Below are 18,227 nucleotides of genomic sequence, written 5' to 3' on the forward strand. Positions count from 1 at the left end.
AATGAATTCTGTTTATATATAATCAGCAGTCGAGTACTTTGTTTACATTCAGGTCTTCCTTAAGAATCATTCTAGGCCCTCTTCTCTTTTCCCTGTATATCCATGATTTACCGCCTGTGTGTTGTGGAGATGGTGTTAAAATGTATGACGATGATATTCGTATATATTGTCAAATAGAAATGGTATCAAACATTTAGCACGCGGAGACCACACAAACTACTGAGTGCCATTTCTTATAATGAAACTTCAGCAAAATGGACACGCCTGCCACATCATTTGTCATTTTGATTTTGGGATGTCTTTGAATTCTGAAGGTTGAGTAATGAATCAGTAATGAATCCGATGTCTAAAGCTGTGTGCACACTGGGAGTCATTTGCAGTCATGTGGCAGTCAGAGACTACAGAAAGTCGATGATGTCTTCAAGTGAATAAAGGGCGAAATAATCACTGACACTGGGAAGTGTGGGCATGAGCAGGAACCATGATAAACTTTTCTCAACTTTTAGGCTGAAGTGACTACCAGTGAGAGTGAAGTACACTAATGATTGACTTGGTAGTAAATGCATTAGAGGGTCAGCTCGTCATCTAGAGCCCGAATGTCCACAAATGACCAGCTATCAGCTTCAGAACGATGGCTGACGCGCAAATTGCTTCCAGTGTGGATGCAGCGAAAGCACTTTGTCTAACATTCACACACACTCAGTCACACACTGAGTCACACACTCAGTCACACACTCAGTCACACACTCAGTCACACACTCAGTCACACTGGGGGCAGTTCAGGATTCAGTGTTTGCATAAGGATACTTATTCCATGTCTGTAAAATAAAGATTTATTATCTTGGTTTTATTTATGCTGCATTTAACAGTTTCTGTATCTCTCCTGTCTTTGTCTTTTAGGTCACACAGGACGCTTTATCAGAGCAATATTCGGCACCAGTCTGCTATTTGTACTGGCTCATATCTGCTTCCAGACAGTACTATACACATATCCTCCTCTCAACACTGCAATAGGTGATAACTGTTCACAGTGGAATACCATAACCAGACATATAGGACTGTCAAGGTAGGTAACTATGTATCTAATTCTATGAGTTGCACCATGTATCCCTGCCAGCGTCACTGATGGGCTGATTGTGGGAAATAATAGGTAAATGTAGCCTACAAGTAAACGCAAAGCCTCCCACCGCTCTCTCCTTTTCTCCTCACCCTCAGCCAGTGGTGGCAGATGGCTGCCTCCTCCCTGAGCCTGGTTCTCCCACATGTTTCTTTGTGTTAAAAGTTATTTTTTCCTTTGCACCTGCAATGCACTTGCTCACAGGGGGGTCACATGATTGTTTGGCCTTTCTCTGTATTATTTTAGCACCTTTAGATGAAAGTTGTTGTAAGTTTTACACTATATAAATAAGAGAATTAAAAATAAATTGAACTGAATAGATACTGAAATGAAGATGCTTATTTTAAAACACTGCCATTAATACTTTTTCATTTGAACATAGCGCTGTACATGAAATCACATTTAATTCAATTTACTTTAATGAAAGCGCCTTTTGCATTTAAACCATCAGTTATTCCCATTGTTAGAATTGCACACAGGTCTTCAAGGTCCTTGGTAACTAACATCTTGGAGAAGTTGCAAAACTTCTACGAACTTTTTGCGTTTTCCCAAACTCACGCTATGATAACGATTAGGGACCAGAGCATCTGTTGCAGGACACCTTCTTCCTGTCAGTGTGCATCTATGTCACATGGGCTGTATGCTGTTTTTGTAAAGCTGCAGATTAAACTGATTCGATTAGTATGAACTTGGCAGGAGGCGACCTTAAATCGATTTGCACGAGTGCAACCTTAAATTCACTATTGCCTGTATACATTCATCTTTTAGCATTCTGTATTTATTTGGTCTTCTATTAGTCATGTATCTAACTTTTTGCTTGATTTGCAGTAATGTGTCAAATAACATTTGAATAAATCCAGTGTTCCTAACAGAACTCTGGATTGTAATGATATCCATGCATCCACCATGCAATGTGGATATATTTTGTGTATGTCTATGATATCTCTGAAATGTTTTAGATGAGTTGAGATAAAATGAGATATACTTTATTTATCCTATAATTGTAACAGCCTTACATGTGTACGTGTGTCATAGGCTTCCCTTGGAAGACCCTTGGAAAGTGGCACGTCTTCTGTGCCCAGACCTTGGTGTGTGTATAGTTGCATTGGTAACAGTCATCCTCTGCAGCAGATTGGTCAGGAACAGAGAAATGGTGGCTGCTGCCAACATTACATCGGTGAGTCTCTTTGCATATGTTTAAATGTGTATCTTTATGACAGGAAACCAGCAGTGTGGTTGTGCTGAAATCAAAGAAGTCACAATATTACACATAAAAACTATATATGATAGATGGACAATCACTAGTGCATGCAGCAAGGAGAAGGTCAAAACAAAACTGTGTTGTTGTTTTTTGTCTTTTAGCATCATAGCAGGTTCTAAAATGATTGAAGTACAACCTCAGAGGAACAATAACCCGTCATTTTTTAATCAAAAACTGAAGTAGACTGTGTGAAAAATGAAGTCCTCTTACACATTGTTGATACTCACACACAACTGAGTGTGATAATCTGTGCCTCACCAGATCAAGTACATGGATATTACTCAGTGAAACCAATTCCTCGAGTACAGTACTACTCAAAAGTCTTGAGACAGCTTTCAATTCTTTTTATGTTGCTAGAAAAATGGGTAATGGGTACAGCAATTTATCAAAACATTGTCAAACATACACACAAATACAGTAGATAAGGCAAAAACGAGGGGTGTGCAATTCTTACTATATTTGGTATGACCACCTTGATTCTACAGCACAGGCAGTTTTCTTATCATTTATTCTATTTCTGAAGTCTACTTAAACTTTATTTTTTTCTATAACTATAATTATTTTCCAGCCAGTCAGAATTTTTGCACACTGAGAGCAGATGTCTGTGCGCACACAGAGCAGAGATCTGAGCGACAGGGGCTGTTATTGTGTGTGTGGATGGATAATCCCATATGGAAAAGAAATAGTAAAAACTTATATGATTTACTCATGAAAGTGGCCACTTTCTCATTACTTTCATATATTGTTTTAGTAAGTATCCAAAACATACAAGTTTCATTATATAATTTTTCAAGGGATCTTATATCTGTTTTCACTCTTATATGCTTTTCATACAAGTTTCACACAAGACAGATACAAACTTTATAAGATTTATATATATCTTTTCCATATGGGATAGCAAACACTGAAATTCATTTCTTGCACACAGAAATGAATTTTGTTTGCACAAATTAAACTTTTCTTCGCTCAAAATAATTTTCTTCTCAAAATACAGCATTTGTTCTTGCAAATGATTTACTGCGCTCAGAATAGAGGCACAAAAATAACGCCACAGTTTTTGAGTTTTCAAGTAAAATCTTACAAATGATCTCATTGTTGCCTCTTTTGTGCACAAAGCTGCTCACTAACAACTCAGTGTCCCAGAGGTTTAACTGACTTGATGCTGTGCTTTGAATACATGTTCCTTTCATTTTATTGAGAAGTGTAACATATTTTGTAAATACATAATCTTACTAGCAAGGACTACTTTCTTCTTTGAGAACAATAAGCCTTAAATCACTGGTGATCTGAAAAAAAAAGCCTAATTAAAAGAAGGCTGGCTTCTACAGAGGAGGATTAGGGTCTCTGGAAAAAGTCAGAATTCTCAGATTAAAGTCAGAATTCTGACATTTTTCTCAGAATTCTGGAAAAGAAGAAAAAAAAGTGGCCCTAATCCTCTTCCGTAGCTTTCAGGTCTGGGGGCAGGGAAGAACTGGAAAGTGCAGAACGGGCTGCGGGTGAATTCACAGAAATGCAAGAATTCCTACTGAAGGAAGCTCGAGGGCAAACTCGAGCAGAACAACGGGACGGATGGGTGGAGTGGAGTGAAGAAAATCACTGGGTTTAAGGTGACAGATGGACAGCCATCACTGCAGTGGGCAGCCTGGAGGGGGTGAAGAGCCATTCATTCAGCAGGTTTAGGTTCAGCTCTCTGCTGCCTCCTCTGCTACACACTTGTTTGGGTGCAGTGCAGGAGCGTCTCACAGTGCTGTCTCCAGTCCCGATCATCTCGATGCCTCAGATCTTCACTACAAGTCATGCCATCTACAGAAATACTCTAATAATTCTGCAGTGGTTACATGTATTAATTAAGAACAGGGGGAGGAGTGGATGGTTTAGTGTGGTGGTGTGGGAGAAATCACCTGCTTCTGAATGTCAATAAGGGAGCTCTGGGAGGACAGTCCATACCTAAGTGTGTGTTTTTTCAGGAATGCTTTGACTGCATTGGTGCTGTGTTTGGGCCCAATGTCATGTTGAAAAATAAGCTGAAGCATCATGTCAGATGCTTTCCACATGGCATTGCAAGTTGGATCAAAATATGATGGTACTTGAAATTGAGCCTCAAACCATGACGGCGCCTCCACCATGTTTTACAGATGGCTGTAGACTCACTGTTGGATCTCTCCTGACCAACCATACTCATAACAATTTGAACCAAACTTTTTAAATTTGTATTCATCAATCCATCAGACTTGCTGCCACTGATTTTCACCTGGTTCTTCTGTAATTTGGCGTAACTCTGCCTATTGTTTTCGTTTCCTTCCTTAAACTCCTAAGACCCGAACTCTTTCACGGCATGCATTTTTAATTTCTCTTTGCGATTTGGGCTGATTTGGACCCGATGAATGAAAAAACAAAGAATTATCTTTTTACCTGATGTCGTTTCTGGTGATGTTGTGCAAAACTCTTTATTTGTTGTCTGAACACAGCAGCATTTTTCCTGAGTACAAAAACAAAATGAGAAACAACAATTGTGCCCCTTTGAGCAATATAGCTAATTTGAGGTGCTGCTAACAGTTGCAGGAAGACGTAACAAAGTCTGTAACAAAGTAAAAAAAAGTAAAAGATTTCTGAACATCGCATAAAACATGAAAACTTTCACTCCAAAGCTGCTACTTCAAACATGGGAACATGTTCACACCTATATGTGTAACATTTTCTATTGTGGTCTAACAAAATGTGATGTCCACATTTAAGAGGTTAAGAATTCCTTCCTTTTTACCGAGACCATTTCTCTGAGACTTCAGTGAACAGTACATGAGTTTCAGATACTGTTCATCTACTGTAGTTTTTATTTTTTAGGCCTCACACCTTTACTTTTGCCTTATGTTTGTCCACTTGCCACATATTGTTACAACGCACCAGGTCAAAATATAAAAGATGCGTTCTTTTGTAAGCAGCCGATGTCTAAAGAAAACCTCTGAAATACACCCAGAAAGCATTACAAAATATAATGAAATAAGGATTGGCTCAAGACTTTTTGCACAGTACTGTATATTCACATTTCTACATTTATTTCATCAGATTTTTACATCAGTAGATAATCACACAGTGAGCTGAGAATGTGTCCGCAGAAATAAAGTGTAGGATAGTAGCTCCAGCACTACTCCTGTAACCGAAGGAATCCTCTGGATGATGTAATTTATAAAGCATGTCTTTCTTTTCATTCCTACACATCTTAGCTAGAACATAATTCAACAGACGACACAGAAGACGTTGGGGATGATGATAACAGTGACTGTGATGATGATAATGAAGAAGAGGCAACAGGAGAGGAAGATGAAGAAAAGAGGTCATTAGCTGGTGATGCTGATGAGGTTTCCACAGTAACCAGAGCCAAGCAGTTGGCTGAGCAGCTGAAGGCTACAGCCCAGAAAGTTCTGCGGGACCTGGGGAGGATCTTGGCGATTAGCCTGCTGGGTCTTGCTGGTGAGATCTTAGTTTTGTTTTTTGTTACTTTTTATTACCCCTCATCTGTAAAAGGCCGATGGGGTGTTGTCGTCACCCTGCTGTGCGAGCGGGCCACGCGGACACCCAAGTTTGTGGACACGATAACTCGAGAATGAAGGGACATAGATTTCAAATTGATACCATAGGTGCAGGTACCAGGAGGCTGAGGGGGGCCACTGGCTGCCGCAAGTATTTTTATTTTTTTTGCCTGTCTCAAATAGCAAGAAAAAAGATTGACAGGAGATTTGGAAAAACAGGGAAAATAAGAATAAATATCTAAATGCTCAAGAAAGAACTGGAAGCAAAAACGCAGCCGAAATACGACTGATGTTTTTTACATGACGGCATTTTGTCTGTTTGCCCAGACAAAAGCTGCAAGTTGATTTTGCTTCATTGTAGCGTAAAAAAATCAAAATTCTAAAGGAAATCCATGTCATCTCATGAAATTCTCGTTCATCAACACAGTCAAACAGGGAAAACCTCCATCATAAATGACCAAATCACCATCTGACTCATGACAAAGATTTATCTGGATTTGCGTAAAAGTTCCTCTTTAAGAAATATTGTATTATTCCTTTAAGACACAAAGGAGCATAAAACTTTTATCAGGCCCACTTTGTTTGTGCTTCGTTTTCTGGACCTTTGTGTACATTGCATATAAACCTCTGACCTTTTCTTTGTAGGGATCACACTGCCATCTGCCTTCTCAGCCATTTACTTCCTGCTTTTCATTGGTATTTGCACTTGGTGGGCATGTCATCTTCCCATCAGCCACCTGGGTTTCAATGCGCTGTGTGTGATGGTGGGCTTCTTCACTGCTGGCCATATGGTGTGTCTGTATTTATACCAGAGTCTGCTGGCCCAGGCCCTGTTCCCCCCACAAAGCCTGTGGGCCAGGTAAGTCTTCATAATAACAGATTATATACATATGCAGAATTACAGGGGACAGCGACCCTTTGGTTGCATCATTTCATACCGTGCATGGTTATTCAGCAGATTTCAACAGAAATAGATGCCACATGACCGCAGGCAAAAGTGCTATTTCATCAGTGTTGCAGGACATGTAACTTGGGGGAAAAGAAACTCCAGTTGACATGACGAAACCTCTGGCAGTGCCAGTTTTTGGCAGGGCAGCCATCTGTGGGGAGAGGGGAAAGAAAAGAGGGACAAGGGAGTAAAGAACCCCACACTATGAGATACAGAGAGACGACGTGCTGTAGTGGCACATCGTGAGTGAGAACAAGTGACTGGAGAAGAAATGCTCAGTGCATCATGGGAAGCACCCAGTAGCCTGAGCCTAAAGCAACATTGCAACAGCCCAACAATGCTTTGTTAAAGGCAAAGTTTGAAGCCTAATCTTAAAAGTAGAGAGGGTGTGTGTCCCTCAAATCCAAACTGGAAACTGGTTCCACAAAAGAGGAGCCTTTAAAAGCCCGCAGTGCTCTGATAGGGTGATATGCTACTATAAGGTGATTAAGATAAGATGGGGCCTGATTATTAAAGACCGTGTATACGTCTTGATACAGTTGGGTCAATAATTTATTGCACAAACAGATTTGTAACAGTGGATTTTACTGTCAAGATATAACTGAAGTGCAGACTTTCTAATCTAAACAAATAAAAATATTTGAATTCATTGTTTAACAGTTTATTTGGGTTTCAGCTCAACACTGGTCTCTCTCTGGTGCGGTCGAATCACTTTGAGCCTCATATTTAAAAAGAAATTCCCTGTCGGCCTTTTTTCCAGTTATTTTTGAGCCTCTGATATTTTTGAGCCTCTGTTTAAAGTAGCTTTAATTCCTCAACAGATAATCCAGAATTTGTGTTAAATCCCTTAAATTAGAGCTGAAAGTCCACACTTGGCTCACGATTTACAGATTCACAGATTTACAGAGGCAACAAGACAAAGTTTTGCCGTTGGTTTTAACATTTGAGTAATAAAGATCCCATCTTTGTGGTGAAGTGACTGTGAGAGGCCAGTATTTAAACACATACAGCCTACAACAATAAAAATGTAATTTGCTGTGCCTTCATGCCTGTAAACCCTCCTTAATTGTATCAGTACACATATATTCATCTGTGGCTATGAAATTTCTCTTTGCACCAAAAGTCGGGTCAACTGTTCAAGTTTACTGACGAGAAACGAAATGAACGCAGTGTGACTGTGCTGGCATGAGAGGTATGAGTGGAATGAGCCTCCACTGGGATTTACGATCTCTCTTCTTCTCAGTTTCTTCCTCATGATGTCACGGCCCTCTTGGCAGGTTTCTGTATCGGTATCACTTAGCCAGCTGTTCATCAGTCAGCCTAGTCGACGTTTACCCAGCAAACATACTCCACTGTCATAAAACTGAGTCTGCGTCTCTTTAGTGAAGCTGACGGGAAAATAGTCAAATGTTCAACAGGGATTCTTTGCAAAACAAGTAAATATGATAGTAAATTGAAATCTCTGTTGTGCTTTTCATTCCTATACTTTTCATTGTCTAAGGTAGGCTGATGAGTCTGTTAATGTAGATAATGTAGATGTATGATTATTATTATTAGTACTTTAAAAGAACTCTTAACTTTTTAGATATTACTGTGCCATGTCCCAGGTGTCAGCTGATCTTCAGCTTCACACTTTATTTGATCACGTTGGAACATGTTTGGTCACATCAACATGAGCCTAAAGATGAGTTCAACTCTGAGCTGTGTAAAAAAGACTATTAGAATTGTGATGAAGGCACAGCTATGGAAGCCCGTTTCCGCCACTAAATAAAAACAAAACAGCTAGTATCCATAACTCGAAATTTTGAGTTATTTTCTCGAAATTTCGACTTATTAACTCGAAATTTCGAGAAAAGTAACTCGAAATTTCGAGTTACTTTTCTCAAAATTTTGAGTTAGCTCTGCCAATCAAAAATATACGTGAACGAGGTCGCTTTCTTGTTACCCGGAAGCACATGGCGCAGAGGAACGCGCACTCAAAAACGGATCCCAACAAATTGGCGCTTTCGCGAGTACGTTTGCTGATAGTAACACCATGTGATTCAGCTAATAACACAGGGATTTCATCATTTGTGAAGCCAGGCTGAAAACACTCAGCAATCTGTGCATTCACGACTGGATGTGATACCGGTAGCTTAGCTGTAGCATTTGTAGCTGAGGGCTTCAGCTTCCGGGTAACGAGGAAATGACGTCATTCACGTAGATTACTGATTGGCAGCGCTAACTCGAAATTTCGAGTTGCTTTTCTCAAAATTTTGAGTTAATAAATCGAAATTTCGAGAAAATAACTCGAAATTTTGAGTTATGGATCCTTTTTTTTTAGTGGCGGAAACGGGCTTCCATACACAGCTGTTGCATATGACTGAAGTGTGTCTGTAACGTGGATGGTGACAGAAATAATACGATTCTGTTCCTTCAATTTGTTTACTGCATGTAACACAGATCATGCAAATCTGTGACCCAACGTACTTGTACTTATTTTTATTAGTGATGAAAGACATGTTTCCAACTTAAAACCCCAAAACAAACAAACAACCCCCCAAAAACGTGTACTAGTGTATCCCACCAAAAATTTGAAAAAGCTTTCTTCTTTTGTCATTTAATTCAAAAAGGTTATTCATTGTTCAGTACACATTTTGAGTTCGTGCTTGTTCAGTGCACACAAACACAATCATAGGAAAGACTGCTCATTGGATTGTTGAGATTATGACTCACACAGCCACAGACGCACATTGCTGGAACAAAGCATATCAATGGAAGGCTGACTGGAAGTGAGACTCCTGAGACGACAGTCAAGAAAACCCACCGAGAACCCTGCAGGGAATCTATTGTTGTTGTCAAGAGGAGAGGTCAAGGGTCGGACTTGAACTTGGGCCACTGTGTTCTAACCATGTAGTATGTGGTGGCCGCTCACGCTAAACCAGCAGCCGTGAGAAGCTGCATGTATGATTTTAGTGAGCTATAAGCTGTAATCATCAAAGTTAAAACAAAAGAACATCTGAAATACTTCACTTGCAAACTTTACTGAATTGACTGATGCTAATCGTACTTTAGCATTGTGGCTACGACTCTACATCTTTGCTTTGCTATGTCTATGGTGCCAGATTTTCACTGATCACACCTGATCATAATGTTCTAGATGCTGACACTTGGTCACAACAGTATTAGTAAATCAATTAACACAGGTCTATTCCTCAATTTCTTTCTCTTTTTTTCTGCCTAGGCTCTTTGGTCTGAAGGACATCATCATACCAGGAAACTGCACCCTGCCCTATGACCTCAATCTGAACAGCAGTCATGACTGGCCAGTTTATGTCAACCCAGGAATCCTCTTTTTGCTCTATACTACCATAGTGACTGTTCTCAGAACAGGACGTCATGGAGGCGCTAACGCGGTATCTCCTCACTCACTCTTTTTATATTATAACATATCATTATATTCTCTTAGGACTGAATGTGCCCCACTGGCTTTTCTTTGATAAAGTATTTAAACATAATGAAAAGCTTTGTTATCGTATCAAATCTCACATATTGAAACAGTGTTTATACAAAAACCCAAACATATTGATATTCAAAATATAAAAACAAACAAACATAATAAAAATAACTCTTTTATTGAAAAGATTTTTTACGTTGCTCGTTAGGACAGCAAAGAGGCCCAGGTGGGTTTAACATGGCACACAGACTCTGCAGCTGATGCACTTTTGTACCTGCCACGTGACTTTTGAAAAACTGTATTTTCTGAAATCTTCTGAGGGCTTGTTCTTTTTCTGCAGGAAAAGCAGCAACAGGAGAAAAGACGAGAGAGAAAAGAAGAGCTGGTGGAATTACAGCCTTGGAATGAACAAAAAGACGACTATGAAGACGACACACAGGTAGATCATTTCTATTGGCTGTGCAAAAGGCTCTATTTGGATTTATTGCCTACGGCTGATATTTAAATAGAGATTCTTCTTCTCTTCTGTTTTTTTATATCGTACTAAAGAAATGCTTGTCTATCTTCACTATATATCCAATTCAGTTTCAGTTGTATAGCCCCAAATTACAACAGCAGTCGCCTCAGGATGCTTTACATTGTAAGGTGTAAAATATATTGTAATGGAGTTCCACAGGGTTCAGTGCTAGGACCAGTTCAGTTTACATTATGCATGCTTCTCCTAGGCAGTATCATTAGTAGGTATAGCATACATTTTTACTTCTGTGCAGATGACAAACTGAGGTTATTGTACTTGGCTCTAAAAAATCGTAGAAATACAGTGTCTAACCAGATTGTTACTCTGGATGCCATTACTTTGGCCTCCGCTAGCACTGTGGAGGCATTTTTGACCAGGACATGTCCTTGTTAAATCTGGGACTAGTTTCTTCGATTTTTGTACAACATCTCTAAAATTAGAAACACCTTATCTCAGAGTGATGCTTAAAACCCCAGTTCATGCATTTATTACTGTTAGACTGGTGACCCTGAATCCTCCCTTAGTTACACTGCAATATGTTAAGGCTGCTGGGGGCTTCCCATGATGCACTGGGTGTTTCTTCTTACTCATACCAGTATCGACCGTGCTGTTCTTTGTGCTGACATCCAGATAGGGCTGGAACTATTTAATATTTAAAACTGTCATATACCCTCCACATAAGTACAAATAAACATCTGTGTGTGTGTGTGTGTGTGTGTGTGTGTGTGTGTGTGTGTGCGTGTGTGTGCATGTGTGTGTTCTGTGTTTCAGGTCGTACTCTTGTCTGTACCAACAGAAAGCGGAGGGACTGTGACTGAAGACAGTCAGCCCTATCTCGGTACCAGCTGCTATTTTTCACAGAAATGACTAACCAGTATAACTCACCCAGTATGAAAGTGTGTCAGAAAAGAATCAAACAGTGGACAGCCGTTATAGGACTGACTGGAGGACATCAATCTGACAGCCTGAAGTGAATCATTTATGATGTAGCGCACAAAAGTGAACGATATTCTGTGGACATCACTGACTTTTTCAGCTTAATTGAAAAACAACAGTTTATTGTCTTTGAGGGCGTACAGATAGACCAAAAAATGACTTTTAATAGATGAAAAACACGTCACTTATAAGTACACCCAACAGTTATCTGGGATCAGGGCTCTCAGGTTTGGTGCCAGTGAATATCACCCCCCTTATGACCTCAGCCACACATAAATGACCATAAGTCATGTGACTGAGATACTTGCTTCCTGCAGCTCTAGCATAACTCAGTCTAACACGAAGGACCCCAGACTCAGCCAGAAAGCTGCCATCATGGCAGGTTTACATTTACAACATGTTCACACGAGTGCGCTGATCCGTGCAGCCAAACAGTGTCTGACTTTTCAGCACGGCTTCACCTCTACGTGTCCACTGAAACAGAGGAGGCAAAATCACACAATTACTGTCAAAGGTGTGCTGACCAGCCTCCACTGGCACTGCCCCCTGAACCCACCCCTCCCCTGCAGCTGATCCACAGACCACATCCCGCCACATACCCACGTCCTCCGACTTAGGCAGGGGAGCCATCGAGCTTCTGCTACTTGCCCTTGGTTTAATCCAATGTCATAGAAAAAAGAGCAGTGCCTAAGCGGTTCAGGGGCATGGTATAAGCACCATATTACCTGCCCCGCATCCATCATCCGGCAGTCTTTCCTGCCCTGGCACTTGTGCGGCTCCCGGTGAACGGGATGCAGCATCCGTAGCCACCAGGACCTACTGGGAAATGGGACTGGCTGGCTCTTCCCTGCTGGCTGCTTGGGCTCTCGCAGGGACCCTGGTGCTTTCAGGCGATCCTTTACCAGGATTACAGCCCATTTCTCTCCAGGTGTTTTTGAGTGGCTGCTGCCTGCTCCCGGTGGATCACTGTGAGCTCCACCACCATCGTGGTTAGCACCTCCACCGGTCGAGGCTGTCGCAGGCCTCACACTGATGCACTGGCGAACTCAGGTTTCAGTGATACTTTGACACCCAGATTTTAGGAGCTGGGGATTAAGTCTGGTTAATGGTTGTTGGAGGTCTAACGCAACATTGTGAACATGAATATGATTCTTTTCTTTAGATGCAGAGGCAAATGTGGCCTGCAGTGGGAAACAGAGTGAAAGCCCGTTCTTCCTGCTGGGAAGAGTGGTCATGCAGCAGAGTTACGTCTGTGCTCTCATAGCAATGATGGTAACCATGAAGTTCTGTTCAGACTCGTTTCAGCACCTGCAGCAGCGTCACAGACTTTCACACACAGTCACTTTGTGTCCAGGTTTGGAGCATCACATACCACAGCTGGTTAACCTTTGTGCTGCTGCTGTGGGCGTGTCTCATTTGGATCCTGCGCGCGAGGTAGTGTTACCACACGTTTGTTACACATTTGTGACAGAACAAGTCAAGAGTCTGCTAGCTGGTTATTGTGTGTAAAAATGTTCATTGATACTTCTTAAATATTTATTAATTATTCCTCTAATTACTTCTAATTACTTTTGATTTTTTAATTAGTTCAGTAACAGAACTACAGAATTCTACACAAATGTAACACCTTCTAGAGGTTAAAGAACTCAATACTTAATCCTGACTGTGCATCTATCAGACCCTGACGGAGACTTGGATTGGTCTTAATCAGAGTGCCTCAGCAGCTCCTCTTTTATATATTAAAAAAATCATTGATTGTGGATTTTGCCAATAATAACTGATAATTAAGAAGATTACAGATATTGTAGGGAAAAAATACATCACACGACAATAATTATTAATTGCAGTGTTTTTTAACCATTGTGCATTTAAAATTGTTTCCCAGTATTTTAATAGTCTGATTGAGTTGGGGGCGGGGTCTGTGTTTTCAGGCGACATGCAGCCACATTGTGCTCTCCATTCATCCTGCTCTACGGCTTGGCTCTGTGCTGTCTGCAGTACGTCTGGGCCATGGAGCTTCAACCTGAGCTGCCCACTACAGTGGGAACCATGAGCCTCGGACAGCTAGGACTGAATAGAACCCAGTACCCCTGCCTCAGACTGGGAGCTATGGTAAGAAGAGAGCATATGTGATAACGAAGTTATGAAATTGTGACGGATTGTAACATTCAGCAGGATGTTTACCCATAAATATGTGTTTGGCTTTACTGGGACTTATTGGTCTGTACAGCTCCTAGAAGGTTAAACTGTCCAGTTCGCACCATGTGCTCTCAAGCAACAACAACAATAGCAGAGCTGGTTTCTGAGATCATTTCTACATCAGATACTCACTGATGTTGGTCAGAGGCTGAATGTGCAAGAACTGCATCTCGTGTAAACCACAGCATGGGGGCCTTCACCGCTAATTCTTTACCTGACTTGATCTAGTAATTATAAAAGTACTCTCGCTCTATGGAGCGAAACTCAACACAGTGAAACAGAATACAGACACGACTAACAACAGATGAAGGATGAAAACAGCTTCATCACTTTGACAGCAAGTGTGCTGCAAATACAACACGTGTAACATTAACAGCTTGGACGCTGCAGCTCCACTTGTGTCTGTTTATTCTACCACAGAAACCTTTGAGCACAATGATGCACAGAAACACTGCAAACATGAACAAAAACATCAGTGTTGGAGGGAACACAACAAAGTAACACAGACAGACGTACTGCTGCTTAGCCAAGAGCCAGCTGTTGGTAAATAAGCTGAAATATGACATTTAGCTTTGAGTTGGATAATGTTTCTAATCAAATCTGAAGGAGCTCGAGGGAATCGCCAAAGAAGAGCGGGAACAGTCCGGAGACGTGTCAGCCAGTAGCTTTGGCTGCTTTCTCACCACAGAGCTGACGTTTCATGTTGGACTAACCTGGGTTGGCGACTGGAGATTGTGTTGAGCACATTCAGCCCCTCCTTGGGCAAAATACTGAACCCGCTCATTGATCAGAGTGTGAGTGTGACAGAAAATACTTAGGGTATAGACTAAAGTGATGTATGAATGTGTGTGTCCGTGCATGAGTGAGGCTGGTAGTAAACAGCACTTTGGAGTCTCAACAGTGTTTTCCTTTCAGTGCCCTGCATTGGGCAAAGTAACACGGATCACCCCGTTGTTTTTGTGCAGCTTGGCTCATTTTTGTCTATTTGGTTGCGTTGTGTGTAATTACTTTGTTCTCTTTCACTGTTTTGTCTTCGTGTGTATTTGGTTTTATTGTTGATTTGCTGGATGCTCAAGAATTATGTTTTGCATGAATTTGCAAAGTAAAATCACGCTGCTGGTTGCGTTTGTACTTTTTTGTATTCTGCGTGTCTTAAAACTGAACTTGCGGTCTTCATGTTCGTCTGCCTGTTTTCAATCCTTCTTTTTTCCCTCTGTCTCTCCAGCTTTTATTTACCTTAACCTTTTGGCTGTTAGTACGTCAGTCAGTGAAGGAAAACTTCAGCAGGAAAAGGAAAATAGCCACACCACTACAGGAAGTCACTACAGGAGGTCAGAATCACACACACAACTTCACACAGACCTGCTGAATACCACCAACTCAAAACATAATGAAATGCTTTAGATTTGTTTTCATATCAGTGATTAGATGTTAAAAATTCTGGTAAAATAAGATATACTGTATTTATCCCAGAGTTGGAAAATTCCTTTATTGCAGTCCTTAATTATTAAGTTAAACACATCAAAAATACAACAAATAGCTTAAATAGGTAGAATCGTACAATATGACCGAACAAACATCATAAAAAAGTTAAAAACAAAACATTGATTCAAACTGGATCCTGATAGTCAACGATGGATTACCACTAAAAGTAATGGACACATCCCGACATCACAAACACTCCAGTTCCTCTGCCAGTCTGAGTGAGGTCTCGATCATTCAAAATGTTTATTTTCCAGCACTGTGTGTGGGAAGTTAGGCATTTCCATCAAGCAGAATACTACAGTATACCACGACACCACCGATGTCTCTCTTACCTTTTCATTTAGCCGCAGCTCTGCAGCGTCTCCTCGGACAGGTCCCGTTCAGCCTGTGTGGGAGCAGTGTGGCTCTCCATCGTTACTGTTACTGTGCTGTACACCTAACCTCGGTTTCTTCCTAACGTCTCGTCCTTATTAGACGAGGAGGCTGGTAATGAATCTGTGCTGAAGGTTCTGGGAGGCATGGTGATGAGCTGCTATGCCAAATACTGGATCTATGTCTGTGGAGGGATGTTCATCATGGTGTCCTTTGCTGGAAAACTTGTTGCATACAAGATCATCTACATGCTGCTGTTCCTGCTCTGCATGTGCCTTTATCAGGTATGCAGACATCTCGTAGACATCGTTTTAAAATCTTACCAAATAAATGGGTTCTGGCACTTTTGTGTTAAACTGTGTTAAAACGCCTCCTCGAATGTTTCGTATTTCATAATAAATAATTTAAAAAATCTCTTTTAACTCGTAACTTGTTCCTATTTTTCAGGTTTACTATTCTCTGTGGAGGCGCCTGCTAAAGCTCTTCTGGTGGCTTGTTGTGGCCTACACCATGCTTGTGCTGATTTCCATCTACACTTACCAGTTTGAAGACTTCCCTGGATACTGGAGGAACTTGACTGGTTTCACAGAAGTACAGTACGTGCTTTAACTAAAGCTTTTTTAATCCTATCCTGTCTGCACCGTTTACCTGCCTGTGTACAGATTTACAGCAATAAGAACATTCTGTAATATGTATTATATATATTATTTACACTGAACAAAAATATAATCACAACACTTTTGTTTTTGCTCCCATTTTTCATGAGCTGAACTCAAAGATCTGAAACATTTTCTACAGACACTAAAGATCCATCACTTCCATACATTGTCCACAAATCTGTCTAAATCTGTGTTAGTGAGAACTTCTCCTTCGCTGAGCTAATCATCCCACCTCACAGGTGTGGCATGTCAAGGTGCTGATTGAACAGCATGAATATTGCACAGGTGTGCCTTAGACGCAATAAAAGGCCACAGTTTTGCTGGGGGGGGCTGGAACACGCTGTTGTACATGCTGCTCCAGAACATCCCAAACATGCTCAGTTGTTGACATTTCCGGTGAGTCTGCTGATCATGCAGAACTGGGATGTTTTCAACTTCCAGGAATTGTGTACAGAACCATATGGAGCCGTGCATTATCGAATGTGAGCATTTGCCCGAACTGCAGTCAGGTCCAGACCCCGATGAGGGCGACGAGCATGCAGATGAGCTTCCCTGAGATGCTTTCTGACAGTTTGTGCAGAAATTCTTTGGTTATGCAAACCGACTGTTGCTGCAGCGGGTGGCAGGTCTCAGACGATCCTGGAGATGAACATGCTGCATGTGGAGGTCCTGGGCAGGTGTGGTTACACGTGGTCTGTGGTTGTGAAGCCGGTTGGATGTACGGCCAAATTCTCTGAAACGCCTTTGGAGATGGCTTATGGCAGAGAAATTAACATTGTTTTCACGGTAGACATTCCTGCAGTCAGCATGACCATTGCACGCTCCCTCAAAGGTTTCAACATCTGTGACATTGTGCTGTGTGATCAAACTGCATATTTCAGAGTGGCCTTTTATTGCGGGCAGTCTAAGGCACACCTGTGCAATATTCATGCTGTTCAATCAGCACCTTGACATGCCACACCTGTGAGGTGGGATGATTAGCTCAGCGAAGGAGAAGTTCTCACTAACACGGATTTAGACAGATTTGTGGACAATGTATGGAAGTGATGGATCTTTAGTGTCTGTAGAAAATGTTTCAGATCTTTGAGTTCAGCTCATGAAAAATGGGAGCAAAAACAAAAGTGTTGTGATTATATTTTTGTTCAGTGTAACTCAGTTTTCATTTATACAGCGCCAAATCACAACATCAGTCGCCTAAAGGTGCTTATAGTATATAAAGCATTATACATACATGTGTTTCATATAAATATATTTGATAACTTTTTTATTTTCTTTAGCCGAGATAATTGAACCTTTCAGTTAAATAAAACGTGTGAATTTTGATCTTATGTACTGTATAGCCTAAATAACAAATAAGCATGAAATCCAGAAAGCTAAACAACATGAGGTGGTTCGTTTACGAACACAATCTAAGTCAAAGTTTTAATTGATACGTGCTTAAATTTACACAAAATGTCAGAAATCATGAAACATTTTTACCAAAAATTTACATTTTTCATGATTTCTGGGGTCCAGGGTGTGTTGGACTTTACCCTCTTCCTAAGCAACCACATCTCATGATTTTTTTATTGGTCGATATGCTACATTTTCCCACCAATAGGAAAGGGCTGGCATTTCTTTTCTTCTTTTTTTTGCACTGTACTTAGGAAAATGCTTTTTTCCCGTTTCTTCCCGCATGAAACGTGACGATAGTATTCAGCAAACCCTCTAACACGCACCCTCATTCCACTTCCAGAGTGTAACAATCAACCACAACCTGTGCTGAAATC

General features: G+C 40.9%; 1 protein-coding gene across 3 annotated transcripts in view; it reads left to right on the forward strand.

Annotated features, from left to right (window-relative positions):
* Positions 1-18,227, forward strand: part of piezo1 (piezo type mechanosensitive ion channel component 1 (Er blood group)) — an 84,454-nt gene that overhangs the window by 18,710 nt on the left and 47,517 nt on the right. For all 3 annotated transcript variants that reach the window (XM_084948959.1, XM_084948958.1, XM_084948957.1), the window contains exons 3-15: positions 901-1,066; positions 2,153-2,294; positions 5,600-5,846; positions 6,551-6,764; positions 10,078-10,249; positions 10,631-10,729; positions 11,579-11,645; positions 12,906-13,015; positions 13,098-13,177; positions 13,675-13,855; positions 15,168-15,273; positions 15,902-16,083; positions 16,247-16,395. In XM_084948959.1, the coding sequence (XP_084805085.1) occupies positions 901-1,066; positions 2,153-2,294; positions 5,600-5,846; positions 6,551-6,764; positions 10,078-10,249; positions 10,631-10,729; positions 11,579-11,645; positions 12,906-13,015; positions 13,098-13,177; positions 13,675-13,855; positions 15,168-15,273; positions 15,902-16,083; positions 16,247-16,395 (1,915 nt within the window). The remainder of the gene's footprint in view (positions 1-900; positions 1,067-2,152; positions 2,295-5,599; positions 5,847-6,550; positions 6,765-10,077; positions 10,250-10,630; positions 10,730-11,578; positions 11,646-12,905; positions 13,016-13,097; positions 13,178-13,674; positions 13,856-15,167; positions 15,274-15,901; positions 16,084-16,246; positions 16,396-18,227) is intronic.

The sequence above is a fragment of the Perissodus microlepis genome, chromosome 13, assembly GCF_051167445.1.
Source record: "Perissodus microlepis isolate ML-2025 ecotype Zambia chromosome 13, ASM5116744v1, whole genome shotgun sequence".
Classification (NCBI taxonomy): Eukaryota; Metazoa; Chordata; class Actinopteri; order Cichliformes; family Cichlidae; genus Perissodus; species Perissodus microlepis.